Source organism: Cervus elaphus, chromosome 29, assembly GCF_910594005.1.
Source record: "Cervus elaphus chromosome 29, mCerEla1.1, whole genome shotgun sequence".
Lineage (NCBI taxonomy): Eukaryota > Metazoa > Chordata > Mammalia > Artiodactyla > Cervidae > Cervus > Cervus elaphus.
The window spans coordinates 24,502,044-24,520,500 of record NC_057843.1 but is presented as its reverse complement, the minus strand read 5'-3'; the positions used below and the strand labels follow the sequence as shown (position 1 = coordinate 24,520,500).

The 18,457-nt window shown below is 45.4% G+C and overlaps 1 protein-coding gene across 3 annotated transcripts in view; it reads left to right on the top strand.

Annotated features, from left to right (window-relative positions):
• ACER2 (alkaline ceramidase 2) overlaps window positions 1–7,002 on the top strand; it is a 33,217-nt gene extending 26,215 nt beyond the window's left edge. For 2 of the 3 annotated variants that reach the window (XM_043891124.1, XM_043891125.1), the window contains exon 6: window positions 2,495–7,002. In XM_043891124.1, the coding sequence (XP_043747059.1) occupies window positions 2,495–2,681 (187 nt within the window). In that variant the 3' untranslated portion in view covers window positions 2,682–7,002. The remainder of the gene's footprint in view (window positions 1–2,494) is intronic. The other variant, XR_006338613.1, reaches the window with a different exon arrangement.
• Window positions 7,003–18,457: the final 11,455 nt, after the last annotated feature.

The following is an 18,457-nucleotide window of genomic DNA, read 5'->3' as shown; positions in this document are numbered from 1 at the left end:
TCTGTCCAAAGAGAACAATTGTTAACAACCTAAAGTATATCTTTCCAGATGTTTAGTTCTCTAATTCTACTTTTAAAAATAAAAATAGCTTTCCTTCTATACATGATGCAAGCTGGTTCTTCTTTTGCTGTTTAAATCATGGACAACTTTCCTTACCAATGTATTTATATTATTTTCTTCAGCTTGTGTGTCCAGTTAATAACTCACAATATGGGTAATGCTATGTAATTTATTTAACCAACTTCTCTGTCAATGGATATTAAGGTTATTTCTAACTTTTCACTTTTACAAACAATTGGTAATGAATATCTGTATTTGTTCATATGACTGAATGTTCTCTTAGGTTATAATATGTTGCCAAACCCAGAGATACCAACTGACACAATTTTACTAAAATCTGTAAGATAATAAAAGTGTATCTGTAAGATATACTTTCACATATACTGGATGTTAGTAACTTTAAAAAGTATTTGTTAACCTGATTGAGAAGACTTTATTTTCATATCTTTTAAAAAGTTAGTATTTTGTTGGACATCTTTCAAATGTCAATTTACTATATCTTTCCTCTTTTGAAATGTGCCTTTTAAGTTTCTTTATCATCTCTGTGGAGTGTTCGTATTTAAACATTTATATCCAGCCCATACTTCGTGACACATAGTAGAGTCATTACTGTTAAATACCTATGTGCCGTTTATTATGCACATTTGTAACATTTTCAAAAGTATAGAGGGTAATACATGGAGCCCCCAGGAAGGCAACAGTTAGCTTCTGTATTATCTACAAGAGGCAAGTCTCATCCTTGCCACCCTCACCCACTGCCCACCCCACCCAGATTATCATAAAGCGAATCCCAGACACCCTGTGAAATGGTTGGTTTTTAGGGCTCTTCATCAGGTAGGGATTTTAATTCTTTGTCATATGGTACAACTATTCCCCGCTCCCCCGCCACTTTCCCATTTATCTTTTAGTATGTTAGTGATATCTTGCGCCATACTGCTTTAAACTTTCATGATTTCACCTCTGTCAGTCTTTTCCTTTAGTTTTTTTTTCCCCCTTCTCCCTTCTGCATGCATTACAGTGTGGCTGTGACATCCCTTAAATGACGCTGTTCTCAACTGAGCAAACCGGTAGTACTCTTACAACCTTCTTTATTCCGGGTGTGTGTGATGTTTATATGTTTGGCTATATTGGGTCTTAGTGGCAGTGCGTGGACTCTTGTAGTTCACGGGCTTCTCTCTGGTTGCTGTTCCTGGTTCTAGAGCGTGGGCTCCGTAGTTGGCGCGCTCGGGCTTAGTTGCCCCATGGCATGTGAGATCTTAGTTCCCCAACCAGGGATTGAACCTGCGTCCCCTGCCCTGGATGGTGGCTTCTTCACCACTGGATCACCAGGGAGGCCCGTGTTCCGTGTGTTTTTAAATGTAGAGACGTCCATTACATGTGGCTGCCACAGTGATCCCCTCTAGGGTTTTAGAACTTTGTGTCATTTTAAGAAAGCCCTCTTCCAAGGTTTATAAAAATATTCTTTTATTTTTAGAAGAATATTATAAACGAATATGTATAAAAATATTCTTTTAAATACGTTTTTTAAATGTATTTTAAATCTTTAATTTACCTGGAGTTTTAAGTTTCAGTATAAGGTGCAAAAGTTACATGCCTTTAAATGGTCCCCATGATAAAGATCAATATGAAAACTTTCTACCAGCACAGTGAAGATAAATAAAGGGTTTCCTTACTAAAGTGCAAAAGCTGATGAATCAGTGTAAAATTATTTCTAATGAAGGGTGTTAGATATGTGCAGCCCATTATTAAAGTGAGAAGCAGCGAATCAGTCCCATGTGCTCAGTTATTTCCATTCTCTCAATGCCTCTGTTTTCTTTTTTATTTTAATTAAATTTGTTTATTTATTTACATGTCAATCTCAAACTCCCAATTTATCCTTCTTCCCCACCCTCCCTCCCCAACCATAAATTCATTCTCTGAGCTTGTGAAGCAGTTTCTGTTTTGTGAATAAGTTCATTTGTATCCTTTTTCTCTCTTTTCTTTTTTTTGGCCATGCACTGTGGCGTGTGGGATCTTAGTTCCCCAACCAGGGATCGAACCCTCGTCCCCTACAGTGGAACCACAGAGGCTTAACCACTGGTGCGCCTGGGAAGTCCCTATATCCTTCTCTTTTTTCTAGATTTTGCATATAAGTGATATCATATTAGTGCTTCTGTCTTAAACCCTTGTTTTCTGTGGAGCCCCAAAGGCATTGGCAAGTTTTTCCTGTTATCAGGCTGGAATGTTTTAGAACATTTCAAAAGAGGCTTTGTTGGCTCAGAATTTATCACGTGCGTGCTATTCCGGGGGTGTGGGGCTCCCTCACCCCTTCTTAACTAGAGGAGGCCCCTGCCAGCCTTTGCACCTGGGAAAGGGGTTAGCCTGGAGGGAGCGGGGTGGAAGTCCGGCCCAGTCCCCCTGCCTCGGGCCCTCACGCGTCTGTCTCCTTCTCCAGGCACATCCTCATTTGCCTTGCTGCCTACCTGGGCTGCGTGTGCTTTGCCTACTTCGATGCTGCGTCCGAGATCCCTGAGCAAGGCCCCGTCATCAAGTTCTGGCCCAGCGAGCGCTGGGCCTTCATCGGCGTCCCCTACGTGTCCCTTCTGTGCGCCAACAAGAAATCCTCGGTGAAGATCACATGAATGGCAAGGCGGTGACTGGCCTCCCTGCCCCCTAACCTTCACCTGCCCGCACAGACAGCCAGGGTGGGGCTTTCGCAGAGTTGGGAGTGGGGTCTGTCTTTTTAAAATTCTATTCCCTTGGGACCTAACTAGAGTGTCTGTGGACCGCCAGGACTCCACAGTGCCTGGGGGCGAGAAATGCTTGCCCAGAGCTGGGAAGCGGATGGCCAAGGGACTCTGGGTGTGTATTCTGTGTCACCTCCAGCTGCACGTTGGGCTGCGTCCTTTGTGGTGATGGCAGAGCCGTCCAGTGGAGGACCCCTTGCTGCACATGCCTTGCTTCCGGGCCCAGCTGTCCCCATGTGTTCCAGGAGCCAACCCTGCCGTGACAGACACATCCTGCATCTGATGAGACCCTCTGTTGAGTGGAAGAGGTCAGAGCTTTTCATCTCAGGCCACCGTCCTAAATCAGAAGCAGACAAATGGAGGACACACAGGGCTTGTGCCCTAGGAGGCTGGCTTCCCCCTGCAGAGCTCTGTAACCCGAGGTTTACATACACGTGTGAACCCCTTTCCTGCTACCTCTGCTGAGAGATGGAGACTTGACTACAGATCCGGGTGAAGCTCACGTGCAAAACCCTCTATGCCAAAAAACCACACTCCACTTGAAGCCATTCTGGAAGATGAGCACAATCTTTAAACGCTGACATGGTTTGCCTCCCCAACCCCACCCCAGCCCAGTATCCTCAAATACAAAGAAGAATAGCTAAGGTGTGAGTGTTCCATACACAAACTCCTCCCCTCTTACTACTTGACCTCTGTGACCTTCCCAAAGGCCCGTGACAATCGCGGTAGGGATCCTGGTTCAAAATTTGGAGCAAATGTGAAGTTTGAGAAGTTGTTCTCATTGGAAGCCTCTTGTCTGCTGTCCTGTTCTGGAAATTACCGTCAAGAATCTTGCCTCTTCTTTCTTTGATATCTACTGTGGGAATTATTCTCGGTGTTCTCACAGGATGAGGTGCTTCCTGCAGCTTCTCCAGTCATTTGACCACTTGCTTTTCTTAAGTGCTGGCTGTAATTATTCACTGGCTGCTTTGGGTGCAGCAGGGCAAACCTCTTGCCCTCTGAGTTCTCACCTAAAGTCACACTGGCTGCAACTCATCTCCTCTTCACAGGGCTGAATGGAAGACCCCACATGTATCTTCAAGGTGCAAGGTGGGGATTCATGACCTCAGGGATACTCGTGTTAACTCAGGCATCTCTTGCTTTGCAACATTCCATCACGGGAGCGGGCAGAACAGATGTGTTCTTCTCATGTGGGAAGGAAGCATGTCAGTGTCCTCCGTACTTAAGAATGGGGCCATAGCAATTTTGGCTTGTCTGGGCACTCAGACTCTGGTTAGAACTTGCACAGGATCAAAAGGTGAAAAGTCCAAGAAGCAACTGAATTTAGAAATGAATGACTTTATTCTACTTCTGTGGTTTTCAAATGATTTTAGCAGAAGAACCCTGTTGGCCGTAAGGCGTCTTGATGGAGACCTAATGTGTGAAATAAGTTGTGTTTTATTAGCTTAATTTTATTTTGACGTTAAGCTTGCAGCATTTCCTGAATAATATGAAAGGCAGTGAAATGCAAAGTAACAAATTGGTGGTTTCCAGGTTAGAAAGTTTTGGTATGGAATGAGTGTCCATGTTGCTTTATTGTAGTTTAAAAATCAGTATTTGAGTTAAATATTCATGGAATCGTTAACATATGAATATGAGACCTAGGTGGCTTGTGGAACAGTATTGGAAAACTGCTCTTTAAGTCCTTTGGGTTTCAAGACTAGAGTTTTCTTTAAAGGGAGCTGTCAGACCATCCTCTTTTCAGACTGACCCACCAGTCATGGATTCTGTTCTCATCCATGCTGAAGGAGAAAAATGCTCTGAGGAGGGAGTTGGTTGTATTTTAAGCCCAGCTCTTTTAGTGGGAAAAAGTAAAGAGAAGCAGAGTGTAGGTAATGTTTTGTGTGTGTGAGATTTAGTTTCTGTCTTGAAAGTTCCTCAGTGATGGGAGCATTGTCCCAACCATCAAGGAGGGACCATTTCTCCTGATGAAATGAAGGGCATGTTCCTTGGAAACCACCACCTCCAGCCCCAAAGGCTTTGACCTGGCCCACATGGAAGGTTCTGAATGACCTTGGAAATGGGGATGAAATGCGACTCTGCTAGAAGTAAAGAAGTAAGTGCCCTAACTTACAGGGCTATTTCTCTTCTTCTGCAAGACAAATGACTAAGTTTCAGAAAGAATGCTTTTGTTAGGAAAAACAGAATGCCCTTCTAGCACATGTATGAGTGTTCAGTCCAGTCATATCTGACTCTTTGTGACCCCGCGGACTGCAGCCCGCCAGGCTCCTCTGTCCGTGGGATTCTCCAGGTGAGAATACTGCAGTGGGTTCCCATGCCCTCCTCCATTGGATCTTCCTGACCCAGGGATCAAAGCTGAGTCTCTTATGTCTCCTGCTTTGGCAGGAGGGTTCTTTACCACTAGCCCCCTTCTAGAGGTTGATTTTAATGGGATGAGGCTGAGAAAAAGTGTGGAATAGGGTGGGAGTATTTGAGGAAGACAAGTCTTAACTCTATGTCTGAACAGAAATCACTATGTTTACCAGTGTGGGATGGTAAATCAAGAGAGTAGGAATATACCAATCTTACTTCGTTTGGATTATGGCATCATTCATATTTATATTTACATTTATAGTCATAATACTCTTATAGCACTACATGCTTTTTAAGGAAAATGGGGATATCACAGAAAAGTTAAAGAGAAGAAAACAAAGTAATCTATTTCTACGGCTCAAGGACAACCACTGTTAACATATTTTGGCTTATTTCCTTCTTATCTTTTTTTCCCTAATACAGTTGTAAATAGATGCCTTTTAGAGCTGACAGTTGATTTTGTACCTTGAATAGAATATAAATGCCAGTCATATTTTTCCTGAAGAACAGGTTTTGGGATATTTGAGAGTTAGCTATATTCTTGAGTGTTCATCACTGGATTGTAAGACTTAACTACTGAGTCTTCCCTTTTTAATTAAGCCTAACATCAATGGACCCTAAGAAATAATGAATTCTACTTTTTGATATGCTTCTGCACTTAGACGGATGAGTCCTAGAAAATAGCTGTTAAATATATGGTTGTACAGGTTTTGATGTAAAGAGTGAATAGCTTATTTCATTCCTTGATGTGCAATCAAGAATCTTTTTATCCCCCCTGGTCATTCAGGGAGGTGGAGATTTGACAGTTAGGAGTTAGGTCATGACAGTTACTCAGCATGGCTATTAGATATTTCTTCCGGTGAGGATTTGCCTAAGATTGACACCCAGCAGGAACTGGATTTGGAATATTAAAAAACAAAACATTAATGTAACCAAGTGATCATTTAAGTTAATGATTCTTATTTTATAGTGTCTGATTTTTAGAAAATATTTCCTCTTATTATTTTAATGTAAAACCAGCACTTCAGTGACTACATTGCAGGTGTCTGGGGATAAGATGCCTGCATCTGTTTGGTAATAGGCTACGCTTGTGGGGTGCTGTGTGCCTGTCCCCCCGAAGAATGCCTGGGAGACATTCCTTGTGGATCAGAGATGTCCTTTTGGGAGACTAAGCATGATGGTCATCAAGCACAGGATCTGTAAAAATACCATCACCTATGCTATTTATTGGATTTCTCAGGTATGTAAAAACTTCTCATTCATTATGCTTATGCGAGCTGGTGCCATTCTGGAGGCTTCAGAACTGAGGGGTGAGCCTCCCCTGGCTGTTCATCACTTGGGGCTGATGTGGAACCATCTGCCTGGGGGACAGGTGAGCTCGCCTGGCCACAGCCTCTCTCATAGCTCCTGGCTCCCAAATGAACCTGGAAGCCCTAATAGTCAGCTCTTTGCCTGGTTGCTGCTGATCCAGCTGGTCAAAGAGAAGTCTTGGGCTAGGTTGAGATTCTCAATGGACTTTGTAGACTTCATTTTCCTACAGATTTTTTAATGGCCCCTACTTTAAAGAACTCCTTGTTTGAATCGTAGCTTTCCCTCTTTGTTAAACCAGTTCTGAGAGGATTTTGTAACCACAGTATGTAATTAGAGCAAATAGATACATATTTTCAGGTATATACCTTGTTCTGTACTTTATATAGGGTGTTCTGTATAAGGGTAGTGGGTCCACTGGCTGTGGTAGCATTTAACCTCTGTTACATTGGGAGTAACTGAAGGCCTTTTGAGCTTGTGCACTTTATGCTCTTTTTGTGAACTGACTGTGATGGCTATGTTTGCTATTAAAGCCCTAGGGGGCATTTTCTGTGAATGAATAGGTATATGTTTGTTTATTTCCAAAATGATTTCTGCAACAGCTGCTATGAGAAATACATTTAAGGGACTGCATCAGTTCATGGCAAATAGATGGGGAAACAGTGGAAACAGTGGCTGACTTTATTGTTCTGGGCTGCAAAATCACTGCATATGGTGATTGCAGCCATGAAATTAAAAGATGCTTACTCCTTGGAAGGAAAGTTGTGACCAACCTAGACAGCATATTAAAAAGCAGAGACATTACTTTGCCAACAAAGGTCTGTCTTGTCAAGGCTGTGGTTTTTCCAGTGGTCATGTGTGGATGTGAGAGTTGAACTATAAAGAAAGCTGAGCACCAAAGAATTGATGCTTTTGAACTGTGGTGTTGGAGAAGACTCTTGAGAGTCCCTTGGACTGCAAGGAGATCCAACCAGTCCATCCTAAAGGAGATCAGTCCTGGGTGTTCATTGGAAGGACTGATGCTGAAGCTGAAACTCCAATACTTTGGCCACCTGATGCGAAGAGCTGACTCACTGGAAAAGACCCTGATGCTGGGAAAGATTGAGGGCAGGAGGAGAAGGGGACGACAGAGGATGAGATGGTTGGATGGCATCACTGACTCAATGGACATGAGTTTGGGTAAACTCTGGGAGTTGGTGATGGACAGGGAGTCTGGCATGCTGCAGTTCATGGGGTCGCAAAGAGTCGGATACGACTGAGTGACTGAACTGAACTGAACTGAAGGTACATTTGCTCAAACTCATTTATTAATGAATTTGGGTATCATTCTTATTAAGCATACTTAAAATGAGTATATTTAATACTAATTAAACATGCTAGTTAATCATTGGTTTCTTCTTAGAGCTGTGAAATTAATACACTTACATATTTCCAGTATAAAAGTACCTAGAGGCAGTTTATTGAAAGGTCTGTAATTATGTCAGATGGATATAAAATCTCAAATGCAGAAAACGTTTCATCTAAGCTGCAGTGCATCCAGTCACTGGAAGGAAGGTCATATAACAATATAAAATAGTAAATGAATTTAGCAGGAAAATTCTGTATATCCATTTTTCTTAATTTCCTGTGACCATTATTTTTAAATTAAGGGATTCATAGGCAATCCTGTTTATAAGAATAATGTGACTATGAGAAGAGAAAGATTGAGTGGTCAGCAGTATCAGCAGTGCTGCCGTGGTCTTAGACATTTTTTTCTGGCCAGGACGAGGGGATGAGGGGTGGCCACTGAGGTCTTTGATAATCTGCTATAAGCAGCGGGTCTTCTCCCTAGGAAAATGGCCATTCAGAGAATTACTTGGGTATTCAGATGTCCCGAGAAGCCATCCAGGTAGAGAATGTGCGACATGACATGAAGCCAGGATTCACCTCCTTTCTGGTGGTGAAATTGAGGTCTCCATAGCTCAGCATTCCTGACTGCCCTCCAAGACCAATCCCAGCCCCCTTCTCCTGTGAGGACTTTCCATCACGAGGGAAAACTTACACCTTAAGAGTTGAACAAATTTGAAATTTACGTCTTCCTCAAGCCTCTGGTCCTGGTTTATACTTCTAGATTCTCCTTAAATGCTATCTGGATCTGCCGTATTTTTGCACTGTGGACATTTTTCCAGAATAAAAAAATGTTTTTAAATATGGTATTTGGGTTCTCTTCCTCTGCTCTCTCTGGAGCGGAGCTCAGCCTCCTCCTCTAGTCCCACCTTAAAGGGGCTGGTAGCCCCTTTCCCCAGTTTACAGAGTTACCTTTTTTAAAAAAAATTTTTAACTGGAGGATAATTGCTAAAGATTTATTTTTATCTCAAGTGGGCACTTTTGTCTCTGGTCACCCCCAGGCCTGGTGACCCTCTGAGTATAACTCACAAAAAGAAAAAAAATCAACCACACCTGGGTTTTTGTTGGCTTATTGGCTTGTTTATTTCTTGCTAAAACATTTGATTCAGCTGCTTTACAATCGAGCACAGAGACCATAACGTGATCTTTAAGAATGTTAACACAGAACAGTAAAGTCAGTAGAGCTTACTTTGATGTTAGGGCAGATGGTGGGAAAGTGGCTGACTAGGGGACTCGGGGCATGGCGTGACAGGAAATGCACGATGGCATCTTTGGTGACACTGGCTAGAGAAGGATGTTCGTGAACAAAGAACGCTGTAGTCACCAGGGTGGGGGGGGACCTGGAGCGATTCCTGGAGTATTATCGCCATCTAGTGGCCTTTCAGGGTATTGCTCTCAGTGGCACCTGTGAGGCCTTTCCCAAGTGAGACTCGGGTTCCATCCCTGGTTGGAGAAGATGCCCTGGAGGAGGAAATGGCAACCCACTCCACTATTCTTGCCTAGAAAATCCCATGGACAGAGGAACCTGGAGGACTACAGTCCATGAAAGTGAAAGTGAAGTCGCTCAGTCGTGTCAGACTCTTTGCGACCCCATGGACTATAGCCCACCAGACTCCTCCTCCATCCATGGGATTTTCCAGGCAAGATTACTGGAGTGGGTTGCCATTTCCTTCTCCGGGGATCTTCCCAACCCAGGGATCGATCCTGGGTCTCCTGCATTGCTGGCAGACTCTTTACTGTCTGAGCCACAAGGGGCTACAGTCCGCGGGTTGGCAAAAAAGTCTGACATGAGTCTGAGCACCTGAGCACACACACACTCACTATAATTGTCTCAAAGCTTCCACAAGTTATGCAACTTCTTTTGGGGCCCAAGTATGTTTCCCTGGATTTTTTTTCAAGCTTCTCTCTGCCTTCATTTCCCTTTCTTCTATCCCTCCAGCAAGTCATTCTTCACTCACTAGGTGTTTGATTTTACCTGATTAAAAATAAAAAAAAAATCAGCCAAATACCTTAAACCAAATATTTCCCTATCCACAAAGCCAACTTTATGTAGCTGTGATCTGGAGGAAGTTTTTTAATCCACTGGAGTTAAATTTAACTTTTGGTATCAATAGTTTCATTTACACAAGTCAAACATCAGTACAACCTCCCAAATTTAAAGACTGAATCCAGTTTGAACCAACGCTTTGCAAATACCTGCTATGCTAATACAGAAGTGAGCAGGGGTGAGGTGGGTGTGGGGAGTGTTGAAGAGGAAGGAGGCCATTAACTCTGCTGAAATCCCTACATAAGAGAGGAATTCATGGTGCTGGGGAGGCAGGTGGGGGACAGCAGTGAGGTTTGACCAGAAAGGAGTTGAGGTTTGAGAAGTGTTAATTGATGGCCCATGAGTCACATTTAATAATATATAATCTCAGTCTGATTAAAGTATCTGTAGGGAGTAATACTACCTAGGAGTAGTAGTATTTTCTTAAAGCCAATCTTATTTGAGAGCCCATCACATAAGTTATCTTTCAGGTAAGTTATCTTCTCACAATTATTTTGTGCAGCTATTGTTATTCCTATTTTGAATACCACAAAACTGAGGCTCAGAAATGTATCTTGAACACAGCTGTTTAGTGGCAGAATCAGGTTTTGAACCCAAGCCTTTTGACTCCAGTTCTGTTTCCATAAGTATTAAATCTTATTTTCAAAATGGCGAAGGAGGTAAAAGGTTTTTATATAGATAGGTGAACACTAAGTTGGGATTACTGGATTCAAAAGTATCTTTTTAAAATGCATGATTAGACAATATAGAGTAGCAGTTGGCATGTAGTGAATCAAGCTGTTGTTTAGTCATTAAGTTGTGTCTGATTCTTTGCGACCCCATGGACTGTAGCCTCCACTGTCTATGGGGTTTCCCAGGCAAGAATACTGGAGTGGGTTTCCATTTTCTTCTCCAGGGGGCTCTTCCCCACTCAGGGATCGAACTCGTGTCCCCTGCATTGGCTTGTTTATTCTTTACCACTGAGCCACCAGGGAAGCCTCAGTAATCAGGATTCCCCCACCATCAAGCAGTCCTGGGTGATGGTGCCATCTTGTGGCCACAGGCAGGAACCGCACTCCATCCTCACACCTTCCCAGGAGTGGATGACGGTGGCATATGGGGACTCCTCCCTGGTCTGGCTCCAAGCCATCTCTTCTCTTGGCAGTAGATCTGCAAATCTAATTCATTCCTGGCCCTCTCTACTTGGATGTCCAGTAGACTCTCGCTTTCGTCTTACCTCAAACTTGCACCTTGTTCACCTTCTGAGTAAGTCAGGCCACTCCATCCAGTTGCCAGAAGTCCCCACTTTCCTCATTTGTCCATATCTTACCTAAGAATAGGTAAATCCTCTCCATCCCACTTCCCCGCTGTCTCAAATCCATCCATTTCTCTCCATCCTAGAGAGTGCCCTGCTGTCTCTTGTCAATTCATCCTCCATACAAAATACCACAGATGGGCTGGCCTGACGGACAGACATTTACTTCTCACACTTTGGGACACTGGAAAGTCCAAGACCAAGGTACCAGCAGATTTGGCTCCTGGCGAGGACCAGCTTCCTGGCTTGCAGGTGGCCACCTCCTCTTGTGGCAGGGAGAGCGTGCTCCGGCATCTCTCCTCCATGTTATGGGGGCACCAATCCCATCATGACCTCACCTTGACCTGCATGTATACACGCTCTGTTGCTCAGTCGTGTCCGACTCTATGCAACCCCATGGACTGCAGCCTGCCAGGCTCCTCTCTCCCTGGGATTCTTCAGGCAAGAATACTGGAGTGGGTTGCCATGCCCTCCTCCCGGGGATCTTCCCGACCCAGGGATCAAACCCATGTCTCCTGCCTTGCAGGTGGATTCTTTACCCACTGAGCCTCTGGGGAAGCCCCCATCTTAATCTGATCACCTTCCAAAGGTTCTGCCTCCAAATACCATCACACAGCGGGGGAAGCGGGTGTGGGCAGCCGGTGTTTAGGGCTTCAACATATGGATTTGGGGGGATGCAAATTTTCAGGTCACTGCAGACTATATGAGGGAGATTTTTCTTCATTTTCTTGGTGAAGTCCTGAGGCCTGGGGTCGGGGAATGCATATCTGATCCAAGACCACAGAGCCAGTAAGCGGCTCAGCTCTCTCCCACCCCAAACCTGGGCTCCTTCCCTTCTTCATGGGCAGCAGAGAAGGAGGGACAGCGTCCACTGTGCTGAGTGGGGAGAGCTAAGGGAGAGACTTGGCTAATGTGTTCTGAGCAGCTTCACTATGCACCAGGCCCTCATGTGGATACGGGTGATGGATCCCAGGGCACATGTCTGTGACATAGAAAGACCGGGGCCCGGAGGCTGAGTCAGTTGCCTGAGGACGTGAAGCTGGTGACTGATGGAGATGTCACAGCATCAGCTGCCAGGTCAGTGTGTGTGTTCTTGCGTTTGCTCACCCCTTTCAGATTAGGTCGGGGTTTCCTGTGACGGTGAGAACAGATGACTGCAAGCTTCTATGGCTCAAAGCAACAGAAATGTATTCTCTCACAGTGCAGGAGACCAGAGTCTGATTGTAGATGTCCCCCACTGGGGGACTTCCCCAGTGGTCCAGCAGTTAACACTCCCTGCTTCTGCTGCAGGGGGTATGGGTTCGATCCCTGGCTGGGGAACTAAGATCCCACTTGCCATGCTGGGTGCCTCCCCTAAAGAAAGTTCAAGATAAAGATGTCAGTGGGGTTGGCTCCTTCTGCAGCTCCAGGGGAGAGGCTGCTTCTGCCTCTCTCCTAGTTTTTGGTGGTTGCCAGCAATCCTGTTACCTCCACCTGCAGACCCATCCGTTCAGTCTCCGCCCCTGCTGTCCAGCGGCTTCTCCCTGTCTCCGTGTCAGAACCTCCCTCTCCCTCCCTCTCCCATCTCTTATAAAGACAGCAGCCTAATTCAGTTCAGCCTTGATGAACTAATTACATCTGCAAAGACCCTCTTCCCAAATAAGGTCATGGTGGGAATCCCCGGTCTATGCCAATTTTGGGGGACAGCATTCAACCTACTGCCCTGTCCCACAAGCTGCTTCCCGCATCTGCCCAGAATATGGGATCCCCTCCCCTCGTGTTTAGCCAGAGGCCCCAGAAGAGTGTTACAGCGTAGCTGCAGTCCCAGTGTGCACACGAGCGCACACATACACACCCACCGCAGGCTTCCGCCTTCTCCTCCGTGGCCCCTGTTGGGGTTCCTCTAATACCTTTTTCACCCCCACCCGAGCTGGGGAGTGTGTACCCCACCTTGCCAGCTGCTGTTGAAAAATACTTTGAGAAACAGTGAGTGGTGGTAGGATAGGACAGAACGGGTCTCAGGGAGCTTGGCTGCCGTTTCATTTGGCAGAATTCCCTCCTCTGTCCCAGAAGTTTAGGGTGTCTGGCAGGGGAAAGCCAGCCACCTCTCACCCCAGGCACCCCATGGCCGCCTCCTCTTTGCGTGGCCAGAAACAAGCCCAGGGCTGACCTGGCAGTCAGTGTTGGGGAGGTTGAATTCAGACGTCAATCAATCGATCAGTCAATTCACAGAGCTAGAGAATGCAGGGTGCAGTGGGACACCTTGCCGGGTCCAGGAAGTTCGCTTTGATTGGGAGGCAACGTCCACACTGGGGACGAGAAGGGTGGAGATGGGCGGGTCAGTGCTCAGCGGAGTGCTCCGCGTCTTGTCAACAGCACTGGGATTGGTCGATTGGTCTGTCCGGAATGTGAGGCAGAGAGAGAAAGTGTGAGAGAGAGATGGAGACTCAAGGTGACTGTGCTGCTCGCCCGAGAGATCCCCTCACCAGCTGGTACCAAGGGTGGGGATACACTTGTGCCCGAGTGCCCGGCGGGTGATGGGGCGATGGGGGCGGGAGCCGGATAAGTAATGGGCCTTGGTCTTGCGAGGGGGCGCGCTGCCCAGAGTGCCCGCCAGGGGGCGATGCAGCCCCGCACACAGCGCGGGGCCCAGGGTGGCCGTGGACCCCGCCTCCCGCGCAGGCAGCAGAGGGTTCTCCCTGCCCATTGGCTTATTTCTGTCAAACTGCCAAGACTGGCCGTGGGCTGCAGAGATTCCGGCCCCAGGGTTAAGATCTGCACTCTGTGAGGCCCCCCCCAAACCCAGATTCCAGAGAATGGGTTTACCCCAAAGCTGCTGACAACTCCTGTTCTGGGCCCCTCACCTGCAGGAGTCCACGCTGAGCCCTTGTTCGTTTTTAAAACTGTTAGCTAATTAGGACCTACTCTATAGCACAGAGAATTCTACTCACTACTCTATAATGCCATATATACGCAAATCTAAAAAAGTGGATGTATGTTGGTGTATAATCCATTCACTGCTGCATTTGTGAAACTAGCACAACATTGTAAATCAGTTATACTCCAATACATTAAAAAAAATGTTTCTTTGTTTTTTGTTTTTTTTTTGAGACATATACCACGAACTATGAGTGATTGCATTACAAATTACCCCAACACTAAATTATAACAGGGCTTCTCAGGTGGAGCTACTGGTAAAGAACCCACCTCCTAATGCAGGAGATGTAAGAGATGTGGGTTCAATCCCTGGGTCAGGAAGATCCCCTGGAGAAGGAAATGGCAACCCACTCCAGTATTCTTGCCTGGAGAATCCCATGGACAGAGGAGCCTGGCAGGCTACAGTCTATGGGGTTGCAAAGAGTCAGACATGACTGAAGCGACTAAGGAGGCATGCAAGTTATAACAAAAACAAATATTTACCATCTCTCCATTTCTGGGGTCAGGAATTAAGCAGGGGCTTGGCTCAGCAATTCTCACTTAGGGTTCATCAGGAGTTTCAGTGAGATGATAGCCTAGGATTTGGGTATGAGATCTGGTTAGGACTCTCTGAGCCTCAGTTTTCTCATCTGCAAAATGGAGATAATAGAAGTACTCTTAGGGTTGTTATGAGGATTAATGAAATAATTTTCACATGGCAGAAATGGCCAATTGCCTACCTCAGGTGCAGCTCCCTCCTCTTTCTTTGTAATAGTGGCTCCAGTGTTAAGCTGTAAGGATGGATGGCTGCCTGGAATAAATCTACATTTTCCTTTTTTCCCCCCAGTCACTTCTGTTTAAAGAGATAGAAGTAGAAGTGGTAGCTTTCAGGAAACTTCTTGTGATGGTACTTTTATGGGTCAACCTAACTGGGCAAAGGGATGCTCTGATAGCTGGTAAAACATTATTTCTGGGTGTGTTTGTGAGGGTGTTTCTGAAAGAGATTAGCATTTGAGTTGGTAGACAGAGTAAAGAGGATTGCCCTCACTAATGTGGGCAGGCTTTGCCCAGTCCTCGGAGGGTTTAAATTGAGCAAATAGGCAGAGGAAGGACACATTTGGCCTCTCTGCTTGAGCTGGGGCATCCATCTTCTCTTGTGTTCAGATGTTGTTGCTCCTGGTTCTCTGGCTTTTGGTCTGGGACCACACAGTTGCCTCTCCTGGCTCTTTGGCCTTTAGGTTTAGACTGAAGCTACATGACCAATTTTCCTTGACCTTTACCTTACAGAGGCAGATTGTGGGACTTCTCAGTCTCTATAGTTGCATGAACCAATTGCAATAAATTTCTCTCTTTCTACCCTATTGGTTCTAATTTTCTGGAGAACCTGAGTAGTACTTCTTTTAAAAGAAACTGCTATCTCTATTTGTTTCTTTTGTTGTTTCCCTTCCTCTGTTTAACTTCCTGGAATGTGGGTGTGGTGGCTGGAGCTCTGGTCACCATCTTGGAACATGAGGCCAAGCAGCAAACTGTTGGGATGAGAGAATAGTGAGTTGGAAGGAGCCTAGATTCCTAAGTTTTGTGAAGTTGCCGTACCAATCCTGGACGGCCTACATTATACAGAAATACACTTTCACCCTGTGTTTAAGCAATTGTTACTTGGGTTTTTTGGTGGCCGGGGTGGGGGGTGGGTGGGTTTCGGCTCATGCAGCTGAGCTGAGCATCCCACCTGACTACATCCTTGGCAAGTGCCTGGTAGTAGGTGCTCCCCTGGTGGCTCAGAGGGTAAAGAATGCTCTTGCAATGCAGGAGACCCAGGTTCGATCCCTGGGTCGGAAAGATCCCCTGGAGAAAGAAATAGCAACCCACTCCAGTATTCTTGCCCGGAGAATTCCATGGACAGAGGAACCTGGTGGACCACAGTCCATGGGGTCACAAAGAGCCAGACACGACTGAGCAACTAACACAGGAGGTGCTCAGCACACTGGTAAGTGTTTTGAATATTCAAAGCTGGGGTTGAAACAGTCAACCAAACCTCATAGCTTGGATATGGGGAGTTAACAGTCAGGATGGCAGGGAAAGATCAGTGGGGCCAAGAGACCTGGGTCATAGTTTCAGCTCTTCTCTCAACCTTTATTTTATTTTCTTTAATAGAGACTGGACTAGTTTTGGTGTTTTCAAAACTTTTCAGCAGCAGAAATTGTTTTTTTCACATGGAAGCCAATATATTAAACAGATGTAAGTGGTACTTCTGACCCACCCAGGGGGATGATCCCCCTGGAGAAGGAAATGGCACCCCACTCCAGTATTCTTGCCTGGGAAATCCCACATACAGAGGAGCCTGGTGAGCTACAGTCCAGGGGGTCACAAAGAGTCAGACACGACTGAGTGATGGAGCCCACACACACTCTAGAAGGAGCAGTAATCTGGGGTAAGGGAGATATCAAGCCTTCATTGTCTTGGGTTGCCTGAGGCCTTCAGCTCTAAGTATGCTGAGGACAGAGCCTGTATCTTCATCTTACAGTAAGAGAAGCAAGGAGTTCATCACCTTATCTCAGGAGTCTTTTCCCCTTGTGGTTTTAGGCTGAGTATCACATTGCATTTGCCAGAAGTCAACGTGAAGCCACAAAACTCAGACTGCAACTTGAGCTCACTTTGTTTTTTTTTTTTTTTTTAGTTTATTTATTTTTAATTGATGGCTGTCTTTCAATTGAAATTGTGCACCTGGTCTCAGGACTTAGTGCAGCTTGAGTTCTTTATGTCTCATCAAAGATTTCAATGAGAAAGAAATTGATAGGTAAGAAGTGGATTTACTCAGAGAGTTGCACGTTCCATAGATAGAATGCAATCTGTCTCAAAAGGCAGGAGTGGCCCCAGGGCATGGGGTTGTCTTGAAAAGTGAGAATGGCTGAGGGAGAAATACTCCACAGACGGAATGTGGGTCCATTCAGAAGGTGAGAAGCCCTGGGGGTAGTTAGTTTTTATAGAGGTGAATACATTTTTTAAATTTATTTTTTAATTGGAGAATTGCTTTACAATGTTGTATTGATTTCTGCTGTGATAACAACACAAATCAGCCATAATTATACATATATTACACTCCTTTCTAGCCTCCTAGGTGTGAGTAATTTCATAGATTAATGAGTGGAAGGATTATTACAATTATTTTGAAGAAGGGGCTGGGATTTCCACTATTTGGGCTACAGCCCACTTTTTGGATTTTTATGGTCAGCCCTGAACTATCCTGGTACCTGTGAGTGTTGATGTATTACAATGAGTGTACAATGAGGCTCAAGGTCTCCTCGAAGGCAAATCTTTCTCCATTTTGTGCCAGACTGGTTCTAACCAGTTTTTGTGTTATCCTCAATGGCTATGTCGGGATTCCCCGGTGGTACAATGGTAAAGAATCTGCCTGCCAATACAGGAGATGCAGGAGATTCGGGTTTGATCCCTGGGTGGGGAAGATCCCCTGGTGGAGGAAATGGCAACCCACTCCAGTATTCTTGCCTGAAAAAAATCCCATGGACAGAGGAGCCTGGCAGGCTACAATCCGTGGGGTTGCAAAGAGTCGGTCGGACTTGACTGAGCACGCACCCATGCACGATGGTTATGTCGTTCTTTTAAAGACTGTGCCCTGCCCTCTTCACTCCTGTGTCAGGAAGACATCAGAAACAAAGACCTTGTGAGATTTTATTTTGCTGGTGCTGCAGGATTGGAAATGGCATTTCCTCTGGCCACCTAAGCCACAGGTGAGGGAATTATGCCGTGGATCAATAAAATGAGGACAAAGACATAAATCCTGTATTTACAGTTGTGTGTTACAGACTGCACTGTAAAATAAGAACCTTGCTCTAAACTACAAACACCTTGAGCTCATTGTCATGGTTGGACCACAAAGATGGCTGAACGCCGAAGAATTGATGCTTTTGAGCCACGGTGTTGGAGAAGACTCTTGAGACTTTCTTGGACTGCAAGGAGATCACACCAGTCAATCCTAAAGGAAATCAATCCTGAATATTCATTAGAAGCACTGATGCTGAAGCTGAAGCTCCAATACTTTGGCCACCTGATTCAAAGAGCCGGCTCATTAGAAAAGACCCCGATGCTGGGAAAAATTGAAGGTAGGAGGAGAAGTGGACAACAGGATGAGATGCTTGGATGGCATCACTGACTCAATGGACATGAGTCTGAGCAAACTCTGGGAGATGGATACAAGGAAGCCTGGCCTGCTTCCCTTCCATGGGGTCACAAAGAGTCCAACGCTACCGAGCAACTGAACAACAGCCGTTCATTGTTAAGGTCCTTACACATGTGTAAGGACGGATGAGGTAATCCACAGACGTTCAGTGAATGTGTCATCGACTCATTGTTTCTTCTTTAATGGTCAACTGT